The 22,111-nt window shown below is 40.7% G+C and overlaps 1 protein-coding gene across 1 annotated transcript in view; it reads left to right on the top strand.

The window, feature by feature from the left end:
* The window catches only part of EFCAB5 (EF-hand calcium binding domain 5), a 48,323-nt gene that overhangs the window by 12,570 nt on the left and 13,642 nt on the right, over positions 1-22,111 (top strand). The window contains 15 exon segments of the mRNA XM_083806404.1: positions 1,680-1,750; positions 5,101-5,256; positions 9,188-9,287; positions 9,940-10,371; positions 10,374-10,503; positions 10,505-10,547; positions 10,550-10,811; positions 12,008-12,076; positions 12,218-12,310; positions 12,736-12,950; positions 14,213-14,369; positions 17,683-17,972; positions 18,841-19,013; positions 19,745-19,973; positions 20,731-20,883. Of these exon segments, the coding sequence (XP_083662530.1) occupies positions 1,680-1,750; positions 5,101-5,256; positions 9,188-9,287; positions 9,940-10,371; positions 10,374-10,503; positions 10,505-10,547; positions 10,550-10,811; positions 12,008-12,076; positions 12,218-12,310; positions 12,736-12,950; positions 14,213-14,369; positions 17,683-17,972; positions 18,841-19,013; positions 19,745-19,973; positions 20,731-20,883 (2,573 nt within the window).

The following is a 22,111-nucleotide window of genomic DNA, read 5'->3' as shown; positions in this document are numbered from 1 at the left end:
ACCCACCACGTGGTTCATTAATGTGATCTTGAAAAGTACAAGAGAAGTTAAAAAAATTCGAAAGAGATAGAAAGATCACCTACAGGCCCTTTCCACTTATATCCTGCATTAGCCAGACATTGCCATGTGCTTATCACTATTTTTGAGAATCAGTGTAACAACCTCCTTCAGCTGCCCTGTCCCATGGTGTACCCTGACTCATGGGAGGTCTTGGAAATCCGATGGACAGCTTGGCATACCGGGAGGTCAGGAGGAAAGGTAAGATCAAAAAAATCAGTCTGACAGAGTTTTTACCTTGTATGGTTAAAAGGAAACAGATGAAATTTGCCTAGCATTCCACTAAACAGCACATCTTGTCTAGCCATTCCCTTTGCCAGTCCCAGGCATGCCAGTCACAGCACAAGGGCCTCTGTATCAAAGCGCTCAGCACAGAAGGGATTTCCATTATTCCTGTCCACTTTATAGCTCACACTTGACCTCTTTGAATAATGATAATTGGATGGATAGAGCCAGGAACAGTGAAGTGGCAACATTCAACCTGCTGCCAGCCCTTTACATAGATAGCATGTAATGATCATCAATAATAACAAATCTGCCTTTGCTGGGAGATGGGATAATAATCAGGGCACCTCCAGAGGGTATTTCTGCTTGCTGCTGAAGTAACCTCTGTGTAGAGCTTGCCCTTGCTCAGACCTTTCTGTATTACAGATTTGTCCCTCCGAGTAATCATCCTGTGTTGGTAGCACATCGTGTGAATGCCAAACACAGCCTCTACACTCCTGGTGTGGTGGCTGTGGTTCTGGAGTGCTTGAGTATGAACAGTTCCTGGGATGTGAAACTCATATGGAAGTTTCTGTCTGGGTGCTTGCTCTACGGATTCTGGAGATGCTTCATGTCAGATTTCACTAATATGCTGCTCCATTTCTCAGTGAATTTAATTTAGTAGCATTCAATATATATTAATGGAACATTAAGCTTTGTTTTATAGTTTAGTAGAGATATTGTACAGTTTAGGAATGTCTTAAGCAATGAGATAAGTGCATTCTATGGGGAATGTTCTGATTATTCCTGAGGTATTGCAGAATAAAGAACAGAAAAATGATCCCAACAGAAATAGCATGTTTGTGCTCAAAGACCTCATTAAGAAATCTGTGCAGACATTTGGTGTGTCTTTACAGTGGTCAAGAAGCTGACCAACAGGTAGCTTTGAATAGCATAATCAGTAAAATGTTTCCTACAGAGTTTCTTGGAAAAATTACTGTGATTTTCAGATTCCACTCTTGCAAGGCAGAATTGATGTCCCCAGAATTTTCAGGCAGTTTTATCTGTTAAATCGAAAATACTTTCTTCCCTCACATAATTAGTGGTAGCTGCTGTTAAAATCATTGCTGTTTTCACCAGTATATATCAAGAATAAATATGACCATACAGTTCTGAATAGGTAAGTGCGGATTCTCAACAAGAGAAATATTCTCAGTAAGAATCAGATTTAGATAGCCTTTATACAGCCAGGTGCTTGAGATCCTTGTAATTTTCAGCTATTGTGTAGGATAGCCTCAAATAAATGTAATCCAACATGAAAAGAAAGTAAATGTAACATAAAACATGCAAGAAAAAATGTATGCAATATGCTAAACCATGGCTGCTTGCCTTCTAAACCAATATCCATTTTTTACTAGCCATCTATGACAGGAAGCTGGAAATCGTAGACACATTGGAAAAAAAAGTAAACATTGAGGAATTCACAGAGGTGAGAAATGAAATAAGAGTATCTGATTCAGAAGGTGATACTTGTCACAAAGTAGTACCATTTCCCTGTGGACAGCCAAGATGAGTAAGTGAAGGGCTTCTGTTTTCTCCAGCACCCCAGGTAACTGGTCGTATTAGGACATTTCATATTCCGTATCCATTCTCCACTGTCACAAACATTTTTGCCCTGAACTGTTACTGGCATGAACCACAACCAGACAGTAAGAAATGTCAAAAATGTCTGTAAAGAGCAACCAGGATGAAAAATACGCAGTTTTAAAATTAAAAGCTGTCAATGAGAAACATCAGAAGTGTGTTTCTAACTCACCAAAATCAAGAAAAGCAATTGGAAGTTTCACCTCATTACTCTTCATCAATTTGAAAACAACCATATCAGTTCGAACTAAATTACTGGAAAGCTCTCCAGGCCAGGACTTTGCCATCCATTTCTACCTATGACAGAGCTAAATTTTATGGCTAGGTTATTAAACCTGTGAAAAGGGATGTTTGGAATAGAAATAATGACAGACCCTCAACTGCAGCGGGATAGTGGGTGCAGTTACAATAATTAAAAACAGAGAATAAAGCAGCCGTGCGGAGACTTAATTTCAAGCAGCAGTGTGCGATTTTTGTGCCTTCTTCACTCTCAGGAGACTCACATGTTCAGTATTTTGCACAAAGATGCATTTTTATAATAACTTGTTGAAGGCTTTTTTAAGCATGAAATGAGTTTTTTTTAAATTTTAACCTCAGAATAACGGCATTTAATTAAGGAAATTGTTGTGGATAATGGGAGCCCAGAAAATTGCTGTAGTCACTGAAATGAAGCATCAATCCATAACTCTATGGTACGTGTATAAGCACAGAATGAATTCATAATACATTAACATTAGAAAAAATGTTTTGAAATATATTTCGTGCATTCTTTATTTTAACTCAATTAAAAATGTGAGAACAGAGATCAGAAATATGAAAGACATGGACTGTCATGCTGTCTGATTTACCAGCCAGTGCAACATTGTTCTCAGAATATATTCTCTGATGCTTTTTCCAGCCTGGTTTTAATTGAATCGAATGATGAGGCTTTCATCACTTCCCTTGGGAAACGCTTCCATAATCACAGACCTTATTCTGAGGACAGCGTTGTTTCTAATCCTCAGCTATAATTTACCTTTGGTCATCAGTTTGCATCATACACCAAAACCAGAAAAAGAGATGATCTTTCTCCACACTGGTCTAGGGCTTTTCACATGTAGAAAGAATTGTTTTTTAATGTACCTTAAAATTAAATGGCTTTTTTTTTTTCCTTCCTTGAATTCAATGCAGCTTTTGGTTACTTAAAGGCTGTTAGAATCTCAGTAGAGAGACCTCACACTGGTGCACACCTGTGGCTTTTTTGTTTTGTTTTGTTTTGTTTTGTTTTTCTGGACATGCTCAGTGGCTGTTCCTTGTATTTTTGCCTCCTTGCTGATGAGCTGGTCAGGTCTTTTATATTAAAAAACATTTAGATCCCAGAGACCAGTCCTTAATGGTTTATTTCACAGGTTTTGTACTATAACGTGCAACTTCCAGCAGTCTGACACAAAGCTTTTGATACCAAGGGAAATACTTACATTGGTAGGGTCCAAATCAGGCTTTACAGGTGAGGTGGTTTTCCATGAGTGCATGTGGCTTACTCAATTTCTAGTGAGATCAGTAGGAACAAAAAGCAAAGACTAGCTGATCCTTTGTTATTGATGGTTATGTGTTTCCAAGCTACCTTGAGGTCTCACACTGGATAGCATTAAGGAGGTGTCCCAGCTTTCTTCTGATAGGTGTCAAAATCTCTTGGTTAAGATAAATAAATGTATGTTTATTGTGTGTACAGCACTTTACACTCTAGAGTGCTTTACACACATCAGCTAAGAAAAGCTTATAACTCTACGGTAGTTCCTCCTGCCCACATAGCTGAACATACGCTTCTAAAAAATGTTCCGTGGAGCTGTTAGACAGCAGTATTAATATACAAGCCTTTATATGTGTCATCAAGATGACATAGAAAATAGCAAGCTGCTTGTCCAACCTGCCTCCTCCCAGCTGCTGTCATCTTCAAGGTTCATCTGTCACAGGGCTCCAGGCTGCAATAGCTCTGAAAAGCTAGTAGATTCATGTAGCCCCAGATCTGCCACCTTCTCTCTAACCCACCTACATCCTTTCTTTTTATGCTGAAATGCAGAAAAAACACACTTTGCATTAGGAGTTGTTCTTTCCCACCAGCCACTCTTCAGGCCATTTGCTGCTGCTTTTCTGCTCTTCCTCTCATCTCCACTTGTCCCATATATTTGGAAATTATGCAATACAGACTTGAATAATAACAAGTATATTAATATTTCAGTTTGTTAATGCCTGTGTGGCATTTCAACAAGTTCAGGATGCTCTAGCACTTATGTCAGGTATCCATACTCTAAAAATGGGATAATGGGGAACATTCTCTGTTTTGCAAATTCTTCCTTTTAACTGTATAGGCTACCTATTACTGTGGCTGGCTCCAGAAACCTGCTGTAATAATTCAGCACAGGCTTTGGGATTGTGGTTTGTTCTGATGGCCATTATTATTTATGTCATGCACACCGCATTTTTAGAACCATATTGCTTGTGCTCATAAAAACCACATGGCTATAAATCCAAAGTGTTAAAAGTGTCTCCAAGGCTAGAACTTAAAATAAATCTCAAGTCAGTAGTATTCCCAGTGTCAGAGGCCTTAGGTGACAGCAGGCTCACATTTGAAAAGTTCTTTCCTGTTTTTATTGTATCCAGAGTGGTTCTCTAAACACTGGAATTGTGGGCAGTGGTCATTTTATGACATTAGAGAGCTAAGTGTCAGTTCTGCAAAAACTAATGTCTCAAAAGGCCTCCTTGGGAGTAAAGTCAGGAATACTAAACGTTGCAGAAAACCATGGAGAACTTGTATCCTGCCTGAGATAACCTGCCTTAGGCATTGTTGGAGAGATTCTGATCCAGCATCTCTGATCCACTGAAAGTGGGAAGTGGTCTCTGGGCCAGGAAGGGAACTGTTTAATATGCATTTGTGCAGTGCCTAGCGCAGCAGCAGCATCCCAGGCTTGTGTGGAGAATATTGCAGCTTCTGAAGGAAATAACGAAGTAAGCAGTGTAGCACCCATGCACCAAGTTTGTATCACATTAGCAGACTGACCCACAAAACAATCTACTTTATATTTCATTACGTGGTAGATTTGATCCACAAAACAATTTCCTTTATATTTCATTACGTGATAGATTTTTAAGAGTTCAAATTGCAGTGAAAATACTCAAAGAAAGCTAATGATTTATGCTACTGCTTTCTCTCCATAGTATGTCCGTTCCTACACTGAATATTTTTCAAATGACATGTTCCAAGAAATCCTGAAGCATCTCCGTCAGTGTGCTCTTGACTTCCAAAAAGCCATAAGGTGTGATACGTGGAGGCAAATGTTTACTGATCTCTTCCTAGATTGTGATTATGGAAAGGTAAGCAAAGCAGTTCTCAGCCTAAGTTCAATATGATGATGCTTCTACTTCGGTATTTCTCAGGGTCACTGCCTTCTTTTTATTCGTTATGACTCCAGATACTCTTTGCACTTACTTAGCATTATTTCAGAGGGCAATAGCTGTTGTGTTGTCTTCAAATTCATAGTTCTTACTTAGACACAGAAATGCCAATAGCCTATAAGCTGATGGCCAACTAGAGACTAAATGACCTTACATGATAACTGCCTGGTGTTTGGTGATTCTGGAGAAGAAATTAACCGCAGACTTTAGTACTGGTCGTTACCTGTTCCTATAGCACTAGAATGTTTTGGTGCTAATTTGTCTATTCAGCTATATTTCAGCAAAGATAACCTGATATAGATTGACCTTAACAAATGTGTACATTACTACAGTAGTTGCATATATTGTATTGCATTAATTGTGGTGCATTAATTTATACATCTTCAGGCCTGCTATCAAAAAATCTCATGAAAGTATAAAGTTAAAATGCAAAATAATCTATCTGTACCGCCTTTCTGAGTACGTAGTACGAACTTCAGCTGCAGTTTATAGACAGGAAATTAAAATACAATGAGTCAGTTACAGAACTGGAAATGGAATTCAAAAGCCATAATTTGGTTTTCAACAGCTCTTATCTCTATCTGTCATCCCCTGAATACACCTGCACCCCCATTTTTAAAAAGCTAGACTTACTAGAAAACTAGCAAATAGTAGAAGCTGAAGAATCAATGGCATAAGCTATTGCTAAAAACTTGGGCTTTGTGCAAAAAGTATGGTACTTAATTTGAGTAGCCTCAGCTAGCCAGCTGCTGGCTACTACACTGTAAACAGTTGCCATGATCTTGCAGGTTTCTCCTCTACATATATTATATATTCCATTCAGCACTCCTCCAGTGGTCTTTACATCACGCCTACTCAGAATGAATGAACTGTGCTCTACAATGTCATGCTAATAATGTCATTAGCTCCAAGAGAATGGAATTACAGAGCACATTTCAACACCAATGACATGTTTTAGAGGATGGTGGCGAGCTGCTATTTCAGGGATGAGGAAAGAAATGTGTCTACTTCTCAGTCAGAAGACATTTCATTTTCCTATTGCTCTGTCAAGCAAGAAGAGCTATGGTGGATTCTCCTGGGCAGAGTAGTATATAAAGCTGCATCCTATTTTTGCTATGCATTTTGAAAGGTTCCCTTCTTTCCCTTTCATGTTTTAATGTGACTTTCTTCCTACTATTTTGGTGGCAGTAATCACTATCTCCATGCAACTAGTCCCAGTGGAATCTCAGCTGCAAAGAGCCAGAAATGCTAGTACAAGATAACAAGACTGAGCAGCTCTCAGCACAGACTCCATTGCTGCACAGAAAAAATTGATCACAGCACAAACTTGGTTGCTCTTTCTAGCCTCTGAGGTAGACTTGCTCTCCAAATTGAGTGTGCTAAACTGTAGCGTAGGCCATGCAGTTCTTTTAAACCTGACCTGGTTTCTTTTGTATAGCGCTAATAAGTCCTGCTGTACTGTACCCACAGGCGAGATAAAAAATGCAAACTAACCCAAGGACTTCTACCATTTTGAATGTGATCCATTACCTGTAGTACTCATTTTGCAAAGCACAGCAGAGCAGTTGTTTCAGTTCCTAATTTACATTTGTTTGGCAGCAGGCAGTTATTCCAGTCTGCATGGTGAGTGTGGCTGGCTGTCTCAGTGAGTTGCAATTAGGGCCAGGGAGCTGAGAAAGCAGTGTTTAAATTACAGTCAAATTAGAAGGTATCCACATGATCATTATTATGATTTCAAATGCATGCATCCAGAAGGATGGCAGCTCAGCCAGAACAGCCTGGACTGTGTAGTGAAGCAGTAACTTTCCAAGGCAGTTGAATCACTGCTCCAATGCCCAAAAAGGAAATGGCTCTTTGAATTTTAAGCTTATGGCGTCTCTGTGCTCACGTGTGTCAAGTATAATTTCTCTTGACGTTGTAACAGAATCTGTATTAATTTTCAGGGACATTTTAAGCCCAAGACCTTTAAATGTAACTGATTCTAATCAGAGATTAGTTTTCAAACTAATGCAGTTTGAGACACTTGTGATTACCTTCCTCGCAGTACGACAACAAAGTCTGCTTTCTCATGACCTTTCATGAGTGTCTATTCCCATCTTACTCACTAACAAGCATATTGTGGTGGTGAAGATACGCATATTATGTTTCCAGAAGAACAATCAAGCAGTTAAATACTGACCTATCATTGATTAAATGGCAAGTCTGGTTTAGTCTGTGTTGATAAAGGAATTGCTCATAGATCACAGAGCATTGCTGAAAACAACTGTGGATCATCACCTGCCAACATTTAGGTGACAAGGAAATTAGGTCAACATGTTTCAACTCTCCAGCCTCTGCAGTTGGCACTAGTTAAAAGTGGAGGCAAATTTTGGGCAGTTGTACAAACACAGATGGCCTGCTGTTATTTATAGTGGATGCTGTACCTATCCTACTGATAAACAAGAGTTAGTACAAAGGGCTGATACGCAGGAATCTTTAATCAGCTTCCCCAGTCATACATGAAGTGCAAAGAAATGTGACCTTTTTCTAATAAATTTAGGAAGCCAGGGAGATGAAAGTATGAAGTATGAAAGACTAAAACTAGGCTGAATGGCTGATTACACTTCTGGTTTGTTCCTTTCCTCAGAATTTGCAAAAATCTTTCAATTTGCTTTGGAGGAAAGGTGTCACAGTAATAGAAAATGTGATGTATTTACTTACTTTTCAGAATTAGCCTACTTGGGAGGCACTTCACCAGTATATTCTGGGTATCTCCATTGTTTTCAAATGCTCTGATCCTTATATTGATGCCACTACTTATAGTTTTGGATTATAAACATCGCAGTCATCTTGACCTCATTTCCAGAAAAGAGCAGCAAACTTCTTCTTTTATTTCTTCAAGTTAAGGACAGGAAGAGTTTCCACATCATTAAAAGTGTGGTGAATTTTACATTTTACAGTTTTTACTCTAAAAGAAAAAGAAAAAAGGAAATCAATAATACAAAATATAAGGTACTTGCCACAAATAAACTTAAGTAAATCTGTTCTCTAATTAACTACCTTATTCCATTAATGGGAGGGAGATTACAAAGAAAATGGGACTGAAATAATGACAACAAGAATTCATTGTAAAATGGAAAACTTGCAATCGTTTAGATTTGCTTTACTTTTTAAGCTCACAGTTTCCTGATTGGAAATGACCCATTTCATTGTCTTTTCCTGGTTTTATTGTCTGTACACACTCACACTGAGCAACAAGAATTTAATAAACTCTCTGCTTGCCTCTGCACTGGAACTGCTGATGCCTCTCTCACCTCTGCGGTCATCCGTGTATGAATTTTTAAAGGAAATCAGGGAAGTTGTAATAATAGCTTAGATTTTTGGACTAATTATTTTCCCATACATAATGCTTCAACGAAAATGATGGGGCACAAAACCAAACTACAATGTGCAGCTACTATCATAATACAGCACAGCCCACAATAAGTGAAAATCTTCCGTAGTCCTGTCAGGCAATCAATGCTTATTTTGAAAGTATAAAATGTTGGTTCTTTGATCTTTGTATGCAGAACTCATTTGGCAGAAGTAGTCACAACCATCTAACTGCAATTTCTCAAGAATATGCAAGAGAATGTGCTTGCAAATTAATATGTGTGAGGAGTCCTAGCTAAGCCCAGAGAAGAAAATTTTGTCCTTATAAAATAAATGGACTTCTTTGAAATTTGTTCTGATGTTCTGCTAATGGATAATTTTTAGTCCCATGTAATTCTTAGCTAATATGTGGTGCCTTTGTAGTGCTACAAAGGTTGATTCAAGTCCCAAGAACTAGAGAAAAAAATTCAGAATCAGTAATTGTAATCTTTTTGTCTAGGTTGGTCTCTTAGACAGACAAAAAATACTTGCCCTGCTGGAAGAATTCTATGACAGAAGCCCCGTGAGTGCTAAGAAGAGATTTTGTAACCCAAGACAGTGTAAGCATATGGGATGTTTCAGTTGTAGTTGAAACATTAGGTCACATGAATTTGTCTAGCTAAGATATGTTTTATGGACAAAATGGACCTAAATGGATGCTGTGACCTATGCACCATAATTTGCAAATGCTTTGCAAACTGTGATGCAACGATCAGAAATACTTCAGCATCCCGAACCTTTCCTTCCTACGAGATTCTGTTGTACTTTCCCGAAAGAATTCTTTCTTACTGTGCATTATTAGAAGTTAATTTCCTGTTTACACTAAAATTTCTCTGGAACTTGGAATAAAAAAGAAAAAGCACAGAGAATCATCTACATGAAAGTGAAGTATTTTTAAGATATTGGTTATTAATTAATTGCTGGGATCAAATGTAAGGCAAATTACGGCTTTCCGTTTTAGTATGGAGAATTATGAAAACTACTTCAAAAGAAACACAGTGTGATAGACAATAAAGAGCAGTTCTCTGCAGGCAAAGATATTATTCTGAAGTTTTGTTTTTCTGGGATGCATGTTTGCAGCAGGTACTTTCTTGTAATTTCTATTTGCTGGGGAATACCTTTTTTATTTATTATTATTTTTCAATTTCTTTTGCAATAATAGAGGACAAAACCCAAGCAAACTATGAACTTACCTGTTTTTTTCTACATCAGGGCCAATAATTGAGCTGCAAGAGATTGAGCTTGCAGATTTATGGGGAGTCCTTCATGACGAGGAAGTTTGTGAGGAACTCAGTGAAAATTTAGTCTTGTCTCAAGCAGAGATTTCCAAGAGAGAGATTTTACCACGTGACCCTGTAGGTGATAATAGCCAAGGCAGTTATGAAATGAGCACTAGTGTCAGTGAAGGTCTTCTTGAGCAAATGGACATGAGTGAAGCTGAGACTGGAGGAATTTCTAAGGAAGAAAAACAAGCAGCAGAATCAAATGATGCTGAGGTGAGAAAGGAAGGTGAAGAAACTCTATCAGTGGTGAAAAGCACTGATCTTGAATGTAGTGATTTGAATGGAGATATAATACATAGTGAGAACACCAGTTTCCATGAAGACACCAAAACTGAGAGGCAAACTGAGTCTGCAAGTGCAGACAGGAGGAATCCTTGCTAGGATCAGCCTCTGCTGATTATAATCTCAGTAGAGATGAACCTGGATCTGAAAAACAGACAGAGGAAGAATTTAGCCTGGGTAGCGAGCCTGCTACAGAAATAAAGAGGGAAAAAATATCATATATCGAGCAGAGAACCTATCTTAGAAGGGAGGTTAGTGGGGAGGGGGACAAATGGATTGCAGAGGCAACCAACATGCTTTCAGGACCAACACCTGAAGCTATGAAAGTGACGTCTGAAGACAGAGTTGTGGCAGACATGGATGTCATTGCTTCAAAACAGGATGCTCCAGTTGCAGAGGCTGTGAAAGAAACTGCTGCAAGGAAAGAGAGTTTTCTTAGTGAGCACAGCGGCCAATTTGGACAGCAGACAAGCTCAGAGACAAGACTGCAAGACAAGGACCTGCAAGACCAGAGTAAAGGTAAAGAGTTCTTTATTGTGGCAGACCTTAGTCTTTTTAAACATACACCTTTTGATTGGTTTAACTGTAGGTGTGTTTTTAATCCATCTCAAAACCAGTGCAATCATGTGAGTGATTTCTGAATAGACAAGACTAAAAGCTTTGGTACTTTCAAGACTAAAAGCTTTGGTATCTTTTCAGTATGGTGTTTTCTGTCGGGGTTTCAGTGTTCCTCCCACAGGACAGCAGGTGAGGCACTGTGCTGGTGATCTGTATTCAAGGCACTGAGCAGACATTTTAATTCAAGTAAGGACTTTCTGAAGCATCAGCATTTTTGTAGTAAGGAGAAATTACATTCTGTTTCACTCTGTAATACTACCATAACAAGACAAGAGCCTAAGAATATTAAATATGAAATGATTTTAATAATCTTTAGAATGCGATTGCCCATAGGGAGATACATTATCGGATCATGCAGCAGGAACCTTTTATTTTAATCTCTCAGTGTGTCTCCAAAGGAATACCATACTTCTCAAGTGTATACAGAGGCCTGTTCTAGGAAGGCTGTTGTTGGGCAACTGTGGATTTCATAATAGGTGCTTTCTTAAACATACTTCAAGGAGCAACTTCCTTGCTAGTGCTGTGTTAATACACTCTTGCATCTCACAGTTTAAAACTGCAAGAACTGGGTCTACATTTCCAGAGCAGCCTAATTACAGACTTCTTACATAAGGGACTGTCAAGCTGATAGCACAGCCCCCTAGAACCTACAGCTTTCCGTGGTTAACTTCCAGTGCACAGCACTGGCCTGTCATTCAGCCAGTCCCTGGATGCACATACTGCACATACTGCACTGTTTGGGGCAGGCAGTACTTCCATCTTAAGAGCAGATACCCACTCTGTTCTCACAGAAATGATGGGGTGATGGTAGGATGCTCTTTGAGAGAAAGATAGAAATAAGAAGTCTGAATATCATTTTGCATCTGCATTGGAAAAGAAGCTATCTAATTGCTCTTGTTAAGATAGATATTTGTAGCTGGGCTTAAGAATTGTAATAGTCACCAGGTGAATTTCAGAACACAGTGTTTCCAGGCAGTAAATAGCTACTGATAACAAGGGTAGCTCCAGAGACACAGTGGTATATTTTACATGTTAGTCAGCAGGCTGGTCAGATTATTAAGCTCTGGTTGACAGAAGATTCCTCTTTAAAACTGCAGGTCCAGCTTATTCAGACAGACAGGATTCTCAGGCTGAAGCTGGCCAGGAGTTTGAACTGCCATGGTCAGGTGAGTACTCATGTCAGATCTTTTCACCTGCTTTAGAAGCTATAGTTTGTGTGTATGTATTTAACAGCTTTTAGAAAATCTGTATCTTATGCTTTTTAAAAAAAAGCTGATGTCATTACATGCTCTATTTTGTCTCATCAGGTGACCTTCTCACCTTTGACCTAAGCTTCAAGTATAGCAGCTATGGAGAGAGAATTCCAGAGGAGTGGATCTGTGAGAACATCAGATTTGCAGGTATTTGGTTACAAAATTGTATTTTCACTTGGCACATAGAGATTGGCAGGGTCTGTAGACATGTTGTGAGCTGAGTTTTGTCCAGAATACAAACATTGATTCCTGAGGCTGGCTTCTAGATAAGAGAGCAGTGTAGTCATAGTCTCAACAGCCTACTTTCTCCATAACAATAATTTCGGCTCACCTGTATTCAGTGATTTGACCTCACAGCATGATTGTATCCATGCTAGACTGGAACAAAAATCTGAAGAGAGCACATTAAAAAGTACAAACAGATTAAGGCCTTTAGTCAGCATGGAATCAGTCTGTATTCAGCCATACTTTTGCTGGCTAGGAAGCACAGGATTCAGGACTTCCACTGTCACATGGCTGGCTTAAGGGCAGCATTTGGCTTCCTGCGACACACTGTGCTTTCTGCCTTTCAGACTTACGTCCCATCATGGCAGACATTCAGAACCGTTGTACTTCTCGTGTTAGGAGTGCCTTTGATGAAAACTGCCTCAACCTGCCACAATTTGTTCAACTCATGGAGACATTTGTTGGTCAAGACATTTCTCTGCCTACTGTGAAGAGTCTTATTGAATTTATCAAAGAAGAATACAAACAGACAGAAGAATCAAAAATTGAACAACTAGAAAAAGTAAATATTGATTTGCTGATCCCAAGTCCAAACTAAATAAAAAACCAAACAAGCAAACAACTAGGAACAATTACAAACTCAGCTTTTAATCTGATGCTGGCAGAGCTTTTCACTTGTAGCCTTGCATTCTGTATTTCTTCCAGAGATGTTCTGCCCCTTTGTTTTCATATGGATTCACCATCCCTAGCCCTTAGCTCTAGCAGTGATGACAGACTCATCCTGTAGGAGGTTGTCTGTCTGTTCTATGTCTGGATCCAGTGAGACAGCAGGTTGATAGTTAGCCGTGAAAGAACTCAAAACATTCTGTTCTGCTTATTCACCTATGTAATAGCCAAGAACCTGATGTCTGACCTACTATGCTGGCATGTACATATGAGGTTGTGGATGTTTTGGGGGAGGGCTTTAAAACAACCCTTCAACGTGCTGCTTTTTGCATATGTGCACGGGTATATGCGAATGTGCACATTTCTTTGAGTTTAAGGAACGAGGTGTTCTTGCTATGTGTTTGGAAAAAATATATTCCCCTTCAGCAACAGTCTCATGCACAGCATCAGGCTGGCCCGTATCACTTCAGAATATATGTGTATATATATGTATTTCATGGGGGGGTCTGTCCATAGTAGCCTCTCTAGCTGCATTTTCCTCAGACCTCTTTCTAGTTTCCCTCTGCGCTGCTGACCTAATTTGGATGAGATATTGGATCTGACGGCTCTACTGTCCTCATGCTCAACACAGCACACTGCCAGTATTTTGGCCTTTGAGACAATTCCACTCTTAGCCATTTATCACTGTATGCTGTGCAGGGACTGGTTTTAAAGGACAACTTGCACATGTGTTTCCTCGGAGCCCACACACTTCAGGGCAGCGCCAGCAAAAGTGATGTATGGAAATAAAAACTGTGAAATCTTTGGGTATTACTAACAAGCCTCTGGTTAGTTCTTGCTGTGAAGACATTTGTATTCTGGGTAACTTCCGCTTACCTGAGTTGATCTCGCCTCAGATCCATCATGGGTTTCATTCATTTACTGGGAAATGCCCTCTGCGGCGCTGATTCTGCCTGATAAAATTGTCAGCGGTGTTTAGTGTTTTTAAATATCTCCCAGGTTTACTGATTCATCTCCAGGTCTGAGCTATGTTTTTACATAGACTTGGCCTGGCCCACAGGGGCTGTAATCAGCCTGCTACTGCAGTCTCCATATTTGTGTACACATTGAGCCTCAGTGTCCAGGAGTTCTCAAAGACCAGCTCTTTCTCTGTTGTAGGCTCGCCGCACCTCTCGCTTGGCCCAGCGAAAACTGCTTTTGGAAGCACTTTTTGAAAAGTGGGACAAGAATGCATCTGGGTTTCTGGACCTGAAAGAGGTGGATGCTGTTCTAAGCACGTTCAAGGAAGGAATGGAAAAAGAGGCCTTGAGGAAGGGTAAGGAAACAGCTCTGCTCTGAGAGAAGTACAATGTTAACACGGTAGGCCTTAAACCATTCGAGGACAGTGCTAATGAAATTGTTGGCGAGCACCAGTATTTTTTTGTTTTTGCAAGCAGTCATAAGCATACAAGGCATGATGTACAAAATGAAAAGGAACAGTTATCCTGACCTACTTGTTAATACAGAGCTCCACCCCCTCCTCCACTGCAAGATGCTCCAGAGAGAGCAATTCCTAGGCAGAGAGAAGCCCAGTGCTTTCATGACATAGTGATGTGTTGAAAAATTATTTCAACTGTAACATGCAATATCTACTTGTGATATGGCAGAGAAAAAAAATGCTAAAGCCTGAGGACAGGTTTCACACTTTTAATCTAGCCTGTGTTATCCAGCTACATTTTACTACAGAGTGTATCTCATAGCAGAGAACACCAGCTTTCTTTATTGGGCTCAGATGACCTTTAGCAATCCCACACTGTTGCACAGCTCTCATGAATTAGATAGCAGCTTTGAGTCTCTCTTCACTATTGGTTCATTTCTCTGAATAAACTTAGCAATTTTGGTCCTTGACAGAATAGGCTTGGGTCAGACAGAAGTGCAGCAGGTTCACCTGGACCTGTCTGGCAGCCTCATACATATTAACACGTGGGCATCAGGTGCTCTGAAATACTGTATTAGCAATTAAGAACATGTCTGTATGTGTGCTTGGGTGGAGAGGACAGGTTTATTCATCTGCATGAACATCTGCATGTGGCTCACTCTGCCAGGCGTTACCGAAAATGGCTCATTTTGGCAACCAACAAATTCTATTCTTTAGCTCGTTTGAGGGAGCTGGTGGGATGGGGAGTGCACCAGCATGCTGCAGTTAGTTGTCCCCAGGCTGCACAGCCACAGAAGAAACTGTCAGTTTATAGCTCTGCTATATTGGAAGTGTGCCAGAACATACTACAGAAATATGGAAGGACATAGTCTCTTCTTTGAAAGGCTTATAAACTAAAGGACAAATAAATAGAAAGATAGTATAGCAAAATCAATACCACCTACAAGCAACATAAAACTATTTCTAACAGCTTCAACAAAATCTCAACATCATGGAACAAGCCAGATTGGAGGAGAGGCTCACAGACATTGCACTTTCCTGGATGAAAGCACAGACTGAAAAGTGGGTAGAATTATTTGATTTTCCTTATAAGTGGAAAGTGTAATGTTATAGATATAATGGGAAAAATAATGCATTATGCCGTGGCTCACTAAAGAAAAAACTGATCATGTCATGCTCAGCTTCTTGTGTCTTTCTTCATCTCTTTCTTCAAAGAGAGGAGAAGGTGAAGGTCAAAATCCAAACATTTTTATACCATCAAAAAATTCTTCATCCTAGTTTTGTCAGAAAGCAAAAATCACATGAAAAAATACTGAATACTCTTTAGATATGGGCAGGATACGACAGCATTAACAATCAGCTCCACCATGATTGAGGCCTGTTAGTATTTGCTACTGCTATAGGTAAAACTAGTGATAAAATGCCCACTGGCTTCTGCAGGGGAAGGAGGAGGCTCTCAGCCCCCATAAACATCCCTGTCGACAGTGCGCTGAGAGGCAGCCAGGGTAGCTTCCTGCCTGTTCTTGTGTATCATTAATCAAAGCATTTTCTGCTGCTCTGGTCTTTATAGACCACTGTATATATTGATCGCAAAATACTCCCTGCCTAACAGCACAGTTCATGCTTCTTCTACCTGTGTATCTTCGCTTGGTTAGTTTGCTAGTAGGGTGTGGCGTGATGAATAGCTATCTGTCGTTTTCTTTACTTCTTCGGGTCCAACAGGATTTGAAATCAGGATGCAGAACAAATGATGAAAGCGTTAGTCACTGCAGTGCTGAGGAGAGGCACTGCCCGGAGCGTGAGCAGACAAGCACGGCTCTGGGCACAGCACCCGGTGAACCCCAGGTTTCCGAGGCAAGGAACCACCCTGCAGCTCTGAAAGGTTGTGCAAGAGCACCCCCGTGAGTCTGGAGCTGTAGCACGGGGAAGAGCAGCACTGGGTCTTGGAACAGTTGGGACAGGGGTTGAACGCTTCAGAAAATCTCATTTTAGACTGGCTGCCGATTTAACTAACGCTTAAATAGAAACTGATGTGGTAAATTTACACTTTCGTGCTCAGTCGGTTAGGATTAGGGGGAGACCCATTTGTCTTAGGACCTCTGAGCAAACTGGAAATTTGTGAACTGGAGTAAGTTGGTAGAGGAAAGTGATTCTTTAGAATTTGACCCTTATTGCAGTCCTCCTCCTCCAAGCAAAAACTCTGCCAGACATCTACTGCAGATTGTCGGCCTGTATTTGGGCCAGCTCAGCTGCAATCTCTGGGACATGAGGAAGGGGACAGGGCAAGGCTACACTCCTCAGCCTTGAACAAGATAGGAAAAAGCAGCCTCCACATGGTGATCTTTATTCCTTCAATCCCTGGCAGCTAATAGGCAGCAGCTCTTCTCTGTTCAGGCGTTTTTCATGCTAATTTAGTCTTCTAAACCCAGGAAGATTGCTCTTGTTCTTTTGCACTACACCTACATCTGCTGGTGCAGTGCAGGTGACTCCAGAGCACTGTTGTCCCATCCTCTGCATGACTTCAAGGAGGCTTTAGTTTTCTTTGATCTTCATTTATAAGTTTTAGCACAATACAAATGTTATTTCAATAATTCATCAAAGGCACCTAAAGAAGGGTAATTAAGAATGACTGATAGTTACTTTGGAAGGCCTCGAAAGAAAAATATGATGACTGAAAGCATGGTATGTAATAGAAATTGCGGGTATATGAGTGATCTGTGAAATCATCTGTAAAATCTGCCCTTCAAATGTTTAATGGGAGAGGTGAGTAATTTTCCTGTAAGGTCTCAACTCCTATTACTGTTTGCAGCAAGCCTACCTGCACCCCAGTCCCACCAGAACCCCACGTGTCCATGAAATTTGGTTCTGATGCGCAGATACCTCAGATTGTTCCTATTTTTCATTGACCTTCATTGCTTAGGTATCTTGTAGAGGTGCAAAAGGAGCAAAGGTGCAATGTTGTGTGGGTTTCTTAGTAGGTGAGACTGCAGGCATCTAAAAGAAAAGGTACAGCCAGTCCTGAAGCTGGAGATTACCTCTCATGATGACAGCCTACTTGTAGGCGATAGCTGGAAGAAACCCAGAATGACGGGCTAGGCAGAAGCACTTCATCCAAAAACAGTTTAAGGCTTGATTCATAGTTTGCACAGGAAATGCAAAACATATTATTCACACAGATTGTCCCTGTCTTATTTTCTGTTTCTTCTATTAGCAAAAAGCCACTTCAGCTTACGTTACCCACAGTCTAGCAGAGTGGAGAAGCTAACCCAAAAGGCATTCCAGACTTTCCTTGAGCTAGTGGCTTCTGAGTTCACTGGGGATGAAGATGAAGTTATTGATAACATTGTGGAATTTTTGACTACAAGCGTGGAACGAAGCTGGATGGAGTGCCTGCAAAGCTTGACCAGGAGGAAATGGCTGCACAACATCCAGCAAGCAGCTGAGACAAGCAGAGCAAGCATGGAACCAGTTTACAAAGCGGTGTTTAAGGCCCTCTCCCAGGTGTGCATCCCAGGGAGTGTGAGAGTCTTTTGTGTAAGGGTTGTGCCACTGACTTCAGACCCTGGTGCTTCGAGTGGAACTCACAGGTAGCATGAGAAGCTGGCCTACGGCTCTTTTCCTTGTGCTTTCTGCTCTTAGCTGATGTTCAGGAGAGCCAATGGTTATGCACAGAAAGAGTCACAGGTCAGATCTGTGATACAAGAATTCTTGTTCATGCCAACACAGAATGCCTTTCGTGGATAATTACATCTCAAATTTTGAAGAGCTGACTAGGATCAAATTTGGAAATCCATCCACAGTTCTGGAGTTTCTGGAATTAAACACACCAGACTCAGTTTGGGATGCAGATAGTTAATTTGTAGTGGAAATGGTTTCATTTTTAATTTGCAGATGCAAGTTTGGATGTTTGTCCTGAACATTAAAGTCTTCCCCACAGAAACACTTCCTTCATAGTGGCTCAAATGTTTTTACAAAGTTGTCTAGATTTGTAAATGTAGTAACCCTGGCACTTGTTTGATTGTTCCAAAGGAATCTCCTGTTGGAGATGAAATTCACAGCAGTTCTGTTAGGCCCAGCTTATAATTAGCCTTTAGTTTAAGATAAACTGCTCCCTGTTAGCAGCAGGAAAAAAAGAAATCCATTCTCTCTAACAATCCAAATACGAAGTGGTTTTGCTTGTAACAGAGCATACCAGTCAGACACAATCACAGCATGCACACGTATAAGTCACACAGTTGGTGCCTGACATATAAAATCAGTGACCCAGAAGAGCATGTCAGCATAAGTGAGACGAGTGATAAGTACATGAAATAAGCGTAATGGCCAGTGGCTAATATACATAATGTAATGGGAACCATTTGGTTGCTAGGATGCAGAAGCCCACGGGGATAACAAGCAGATCAGTGCATATATTGCCCTTTTGGAAGAGAACCAGCTCTCACCAGAGCGGGGACAGATTCTCTTACACTATGTGGCGTGTACCGCAGATGATGCTCCATATGTTCTCAACCAGATACTGTACAAAGACATGAAAGGAGTAAGGTAAGAAAAGCTACAAATAACTGTTCCTTCTTCTCAGAAGTATCTGGAATGCAGGGGTACCTGGAAGTGCTTTGGGGTGCACTGAAAACAGAGGTTGGTAGTACTCCAGAGAGGAACTTCCCTCAGGGACCACTGTGGATGTTGCGTTATCATACAGATATCCTTATACTTTGCATGCTCTACTTAGAACTGCTCTGTTTGGGATTTTGCTCCTTTCCTTGGGGAGATTAGCTCACAGTCTAATAAATCTCATCCCTTAGCAAATGTCTTGTATTGGGCCTACATTTTCTTCTTTTAAAATTAATGTCCTTACAGCAGTTACATCCACTGGATATTTTTTGAGAACAATGCCTTCCCTTCCTTAATGTTTACAGTAAAAACAGCCTTCATGCCTCTTTACTTCTTATTTCCATAAGATAAACATATTTCATTAAATATTGCTTCTTCTGACCTATAAAACGTAACAGCTGCTCCCTTCTGAATTCCTCTTCATTACATTCATTAGTTGATGTTTTTACAATGTCTTAAGGATAAAAAGTGCCTTATTTATTACCACTGTCTTTGGGATGCAAGTGGTAAATGTGGTATTTCTAGGTGTGGTTGGAATAAGGAGCTAAAACCTTCCTTCTCTGATGCCTAAAAGCAGGGAGAGTACAAAGCTGCAATATTTATTGTTTTGCTAATGGTTTTCTGCTACTCATATCAAACCTGCTCATACGTTTATTTTTCAGCTTTGCAGCTGTTGAAGAGGGAAAACCAATCCATGTTCCAAGAGTTCAGCTTCACGGAAATATCCACTTCTGGAACTATGACCGTCCAGTTGAGGAGAGAAGAGGTTCACTCCTGGTACTGCCATTACAAGATGCTCACTGGAGAGTCTTTGGCATTCTAGGACTTGATACTCTTCGGGACCAGAGTGAGAAAACCATCTTTCTGACCCATGAGATCAGTTTCTGCCAGGTGGGCACTACCAGAAAGCAGTGTGTTAGCCTGCACTTCAAAAAACTGGGTAGGGACCATTTGAATTTTGTAGGTTTGCTCTGCATAGACGTAAGATGTACAACCCAGAAAAGAACTGATGTGATTTTACTGTATATGGTAAAACTGGTGTGAGCAGAGCAGCTTGTCAGTATCTTACTGATTAGCATCTTGTTTGTAATTGATTATCAGGTATCACCTCATCAGTATTTTATTTAAACTCCTCCTGCAGACCTGACTAGTAAATCATTTGCAGATTCATGCAAAGCCCAAAGATAGTAGCTTTTAGTTACTGAAGCTCTAAACCTCATATTTGTTTTTGTTTCTGTAAAGTGGTGTGAAACCTCACTTTGTACATGGTGGGTTAATTGTAAGCAACAGCAGTCCATATTTCTTTGAGATGCTGGTATGCAGTGCTTTTTAGAATCAGCCTCATTGTGTATGCATCATCTGGGCAGCAGGGAGCGCAGCAAGCCAACATTATCAGTGTATTTGACTATCAATCACCACTAAAACCAATTTTGACTAGTGTAGTACTCAGCTGTCACCTGGGTGCTCTGCAGTCTTAAGGCCTTATTTGATAAGGGAGATATCACAGTCACTTTTCACCTTTACAAGTTGCAATTAAAGTAACTTACTACAACCATTTTGCTTCATTTTGCCACATGAATGTTTCCCCAGCTTTTTCCCCAGATCATATACAATGGTCTGGCTCATTTGGAGCATTCTGTTTTCACAGGGAGTTTCCCTTGCATTCAGCAAAGCCTACCATCATGTGCGCACACTAGAAAATGTTCTGCAAATGACCCTCACTGCGCTGGACTGGTTGTATCCCAGAGTGCCCAGCATTCACACTGTTATTACATACCTGGTGGAGCCTGGCAAAGATCAGGTACGTAGTTTACTGATTATGCAGCTTATGCTAATTGCAGGGATGCAGGGCTGACAGGACTGCTTTAGTGGGGGGACATGCTATTTCTAGCTGTGTATGATTTCCCAGTGCTTGTATTGTTAAAACTGAAGGCTGCCTGAGATTCTTGTGCCTGCCTGTGCATCAAAAGGTTCCCTCTGTAAAAGAGGCCACTCTTTGTTCTTTTCAGCCTTTCATGTAAAACAATTCAACAGCACTGCTAGCATATCTCCTTTCTCCACCAGACAAGGAAATATTCTCCTACTTCAGTGCTCACAGGTGCATAGCAACCAATAGAGCAAACCCCTACACCCACCCACCCACCCACCCATCCATCCATCCATCCATCCATCCATCCAGGTATAGATTAGCCTGCAACCCCTGCTAAAGTTCAGCTATTTGAAACATCCACAAAGGGAGCTGCTCTTATGTGGTGATACCGTGCATGTTAAAATTGTGGTGTGGAAAAAAAGAACGCCCTAGCTCACGTATTAGCTCTTCATTCTGAACTAATGTCAGGAGCCAAGATTTACATTTGACTCACGAAATGGCTGCTCCCAGTTAACTAGCCTGTAAAGGCAGCCCACGTCCCTGCAGATCATAGTCCAGTTGTTCAGCAGGCAGTCAGACCCTGGGAACCTTGTCAGTCCACAAGTCTACAAGTGAGTTAAGGAGAAGGAAAGTGTATGCAATATTAAGAACTGATCCCATGCCACCACAAAGTCTGTATGACATCAGCTGAAGCCATAATTCATCTGTTTCCTCTGATAAGTATAGTTTATGCTGGCAGCGTTCTGTTGTCATTCCAGGCTCTGCACTGTCCCCTTGTTAACTGCCTGATAGCCAGGTCGTTTGCTCCCCTCTGTGCTTTTCATGTTTCAGGGCATGCTGACACAAACATGGCATAAGAAAGGGGGCTGTAATAGGACATGAAAAAGAAGGGAAACCTCTTCATTGGCCTCTGGGTGTTCCTCAGTGTAGAGCCTGGGGATGGATTAAACAGTCAGTCTGAGGGAGGTCCAGGGCACATTCTTCACGCATCTTGAGCAACACACTTTGGGAATAAAACCAGACATTGTTGGGAGATGTCTTTAAACCATCCCATTTCACCTGAATGTACATGGGAGTTTTTCTTTGAGAAATAAACACTTTTCTCCCTCTCCAAGCTTCAAAATGGCTGTTCTTTTCCTGGATGCAGGTAAATGTCCCT

This window comes from Anser anser (assembly GCF_964211835.1).
Source record: "Anser anser genome assembly, chromosome: 20".
In the NCBI taxonomy this organism is placed as follows: domain Eukaryota; kingdom Metazoa; phylum Chordata; class Aves; order Anseriformes; family Anatidae; genus Anser; species Anser anser.
Note: the sequence above shows the minus strand (reverse complement) of the source record. Positions and strands in the feature narration are given on the sequence as shown.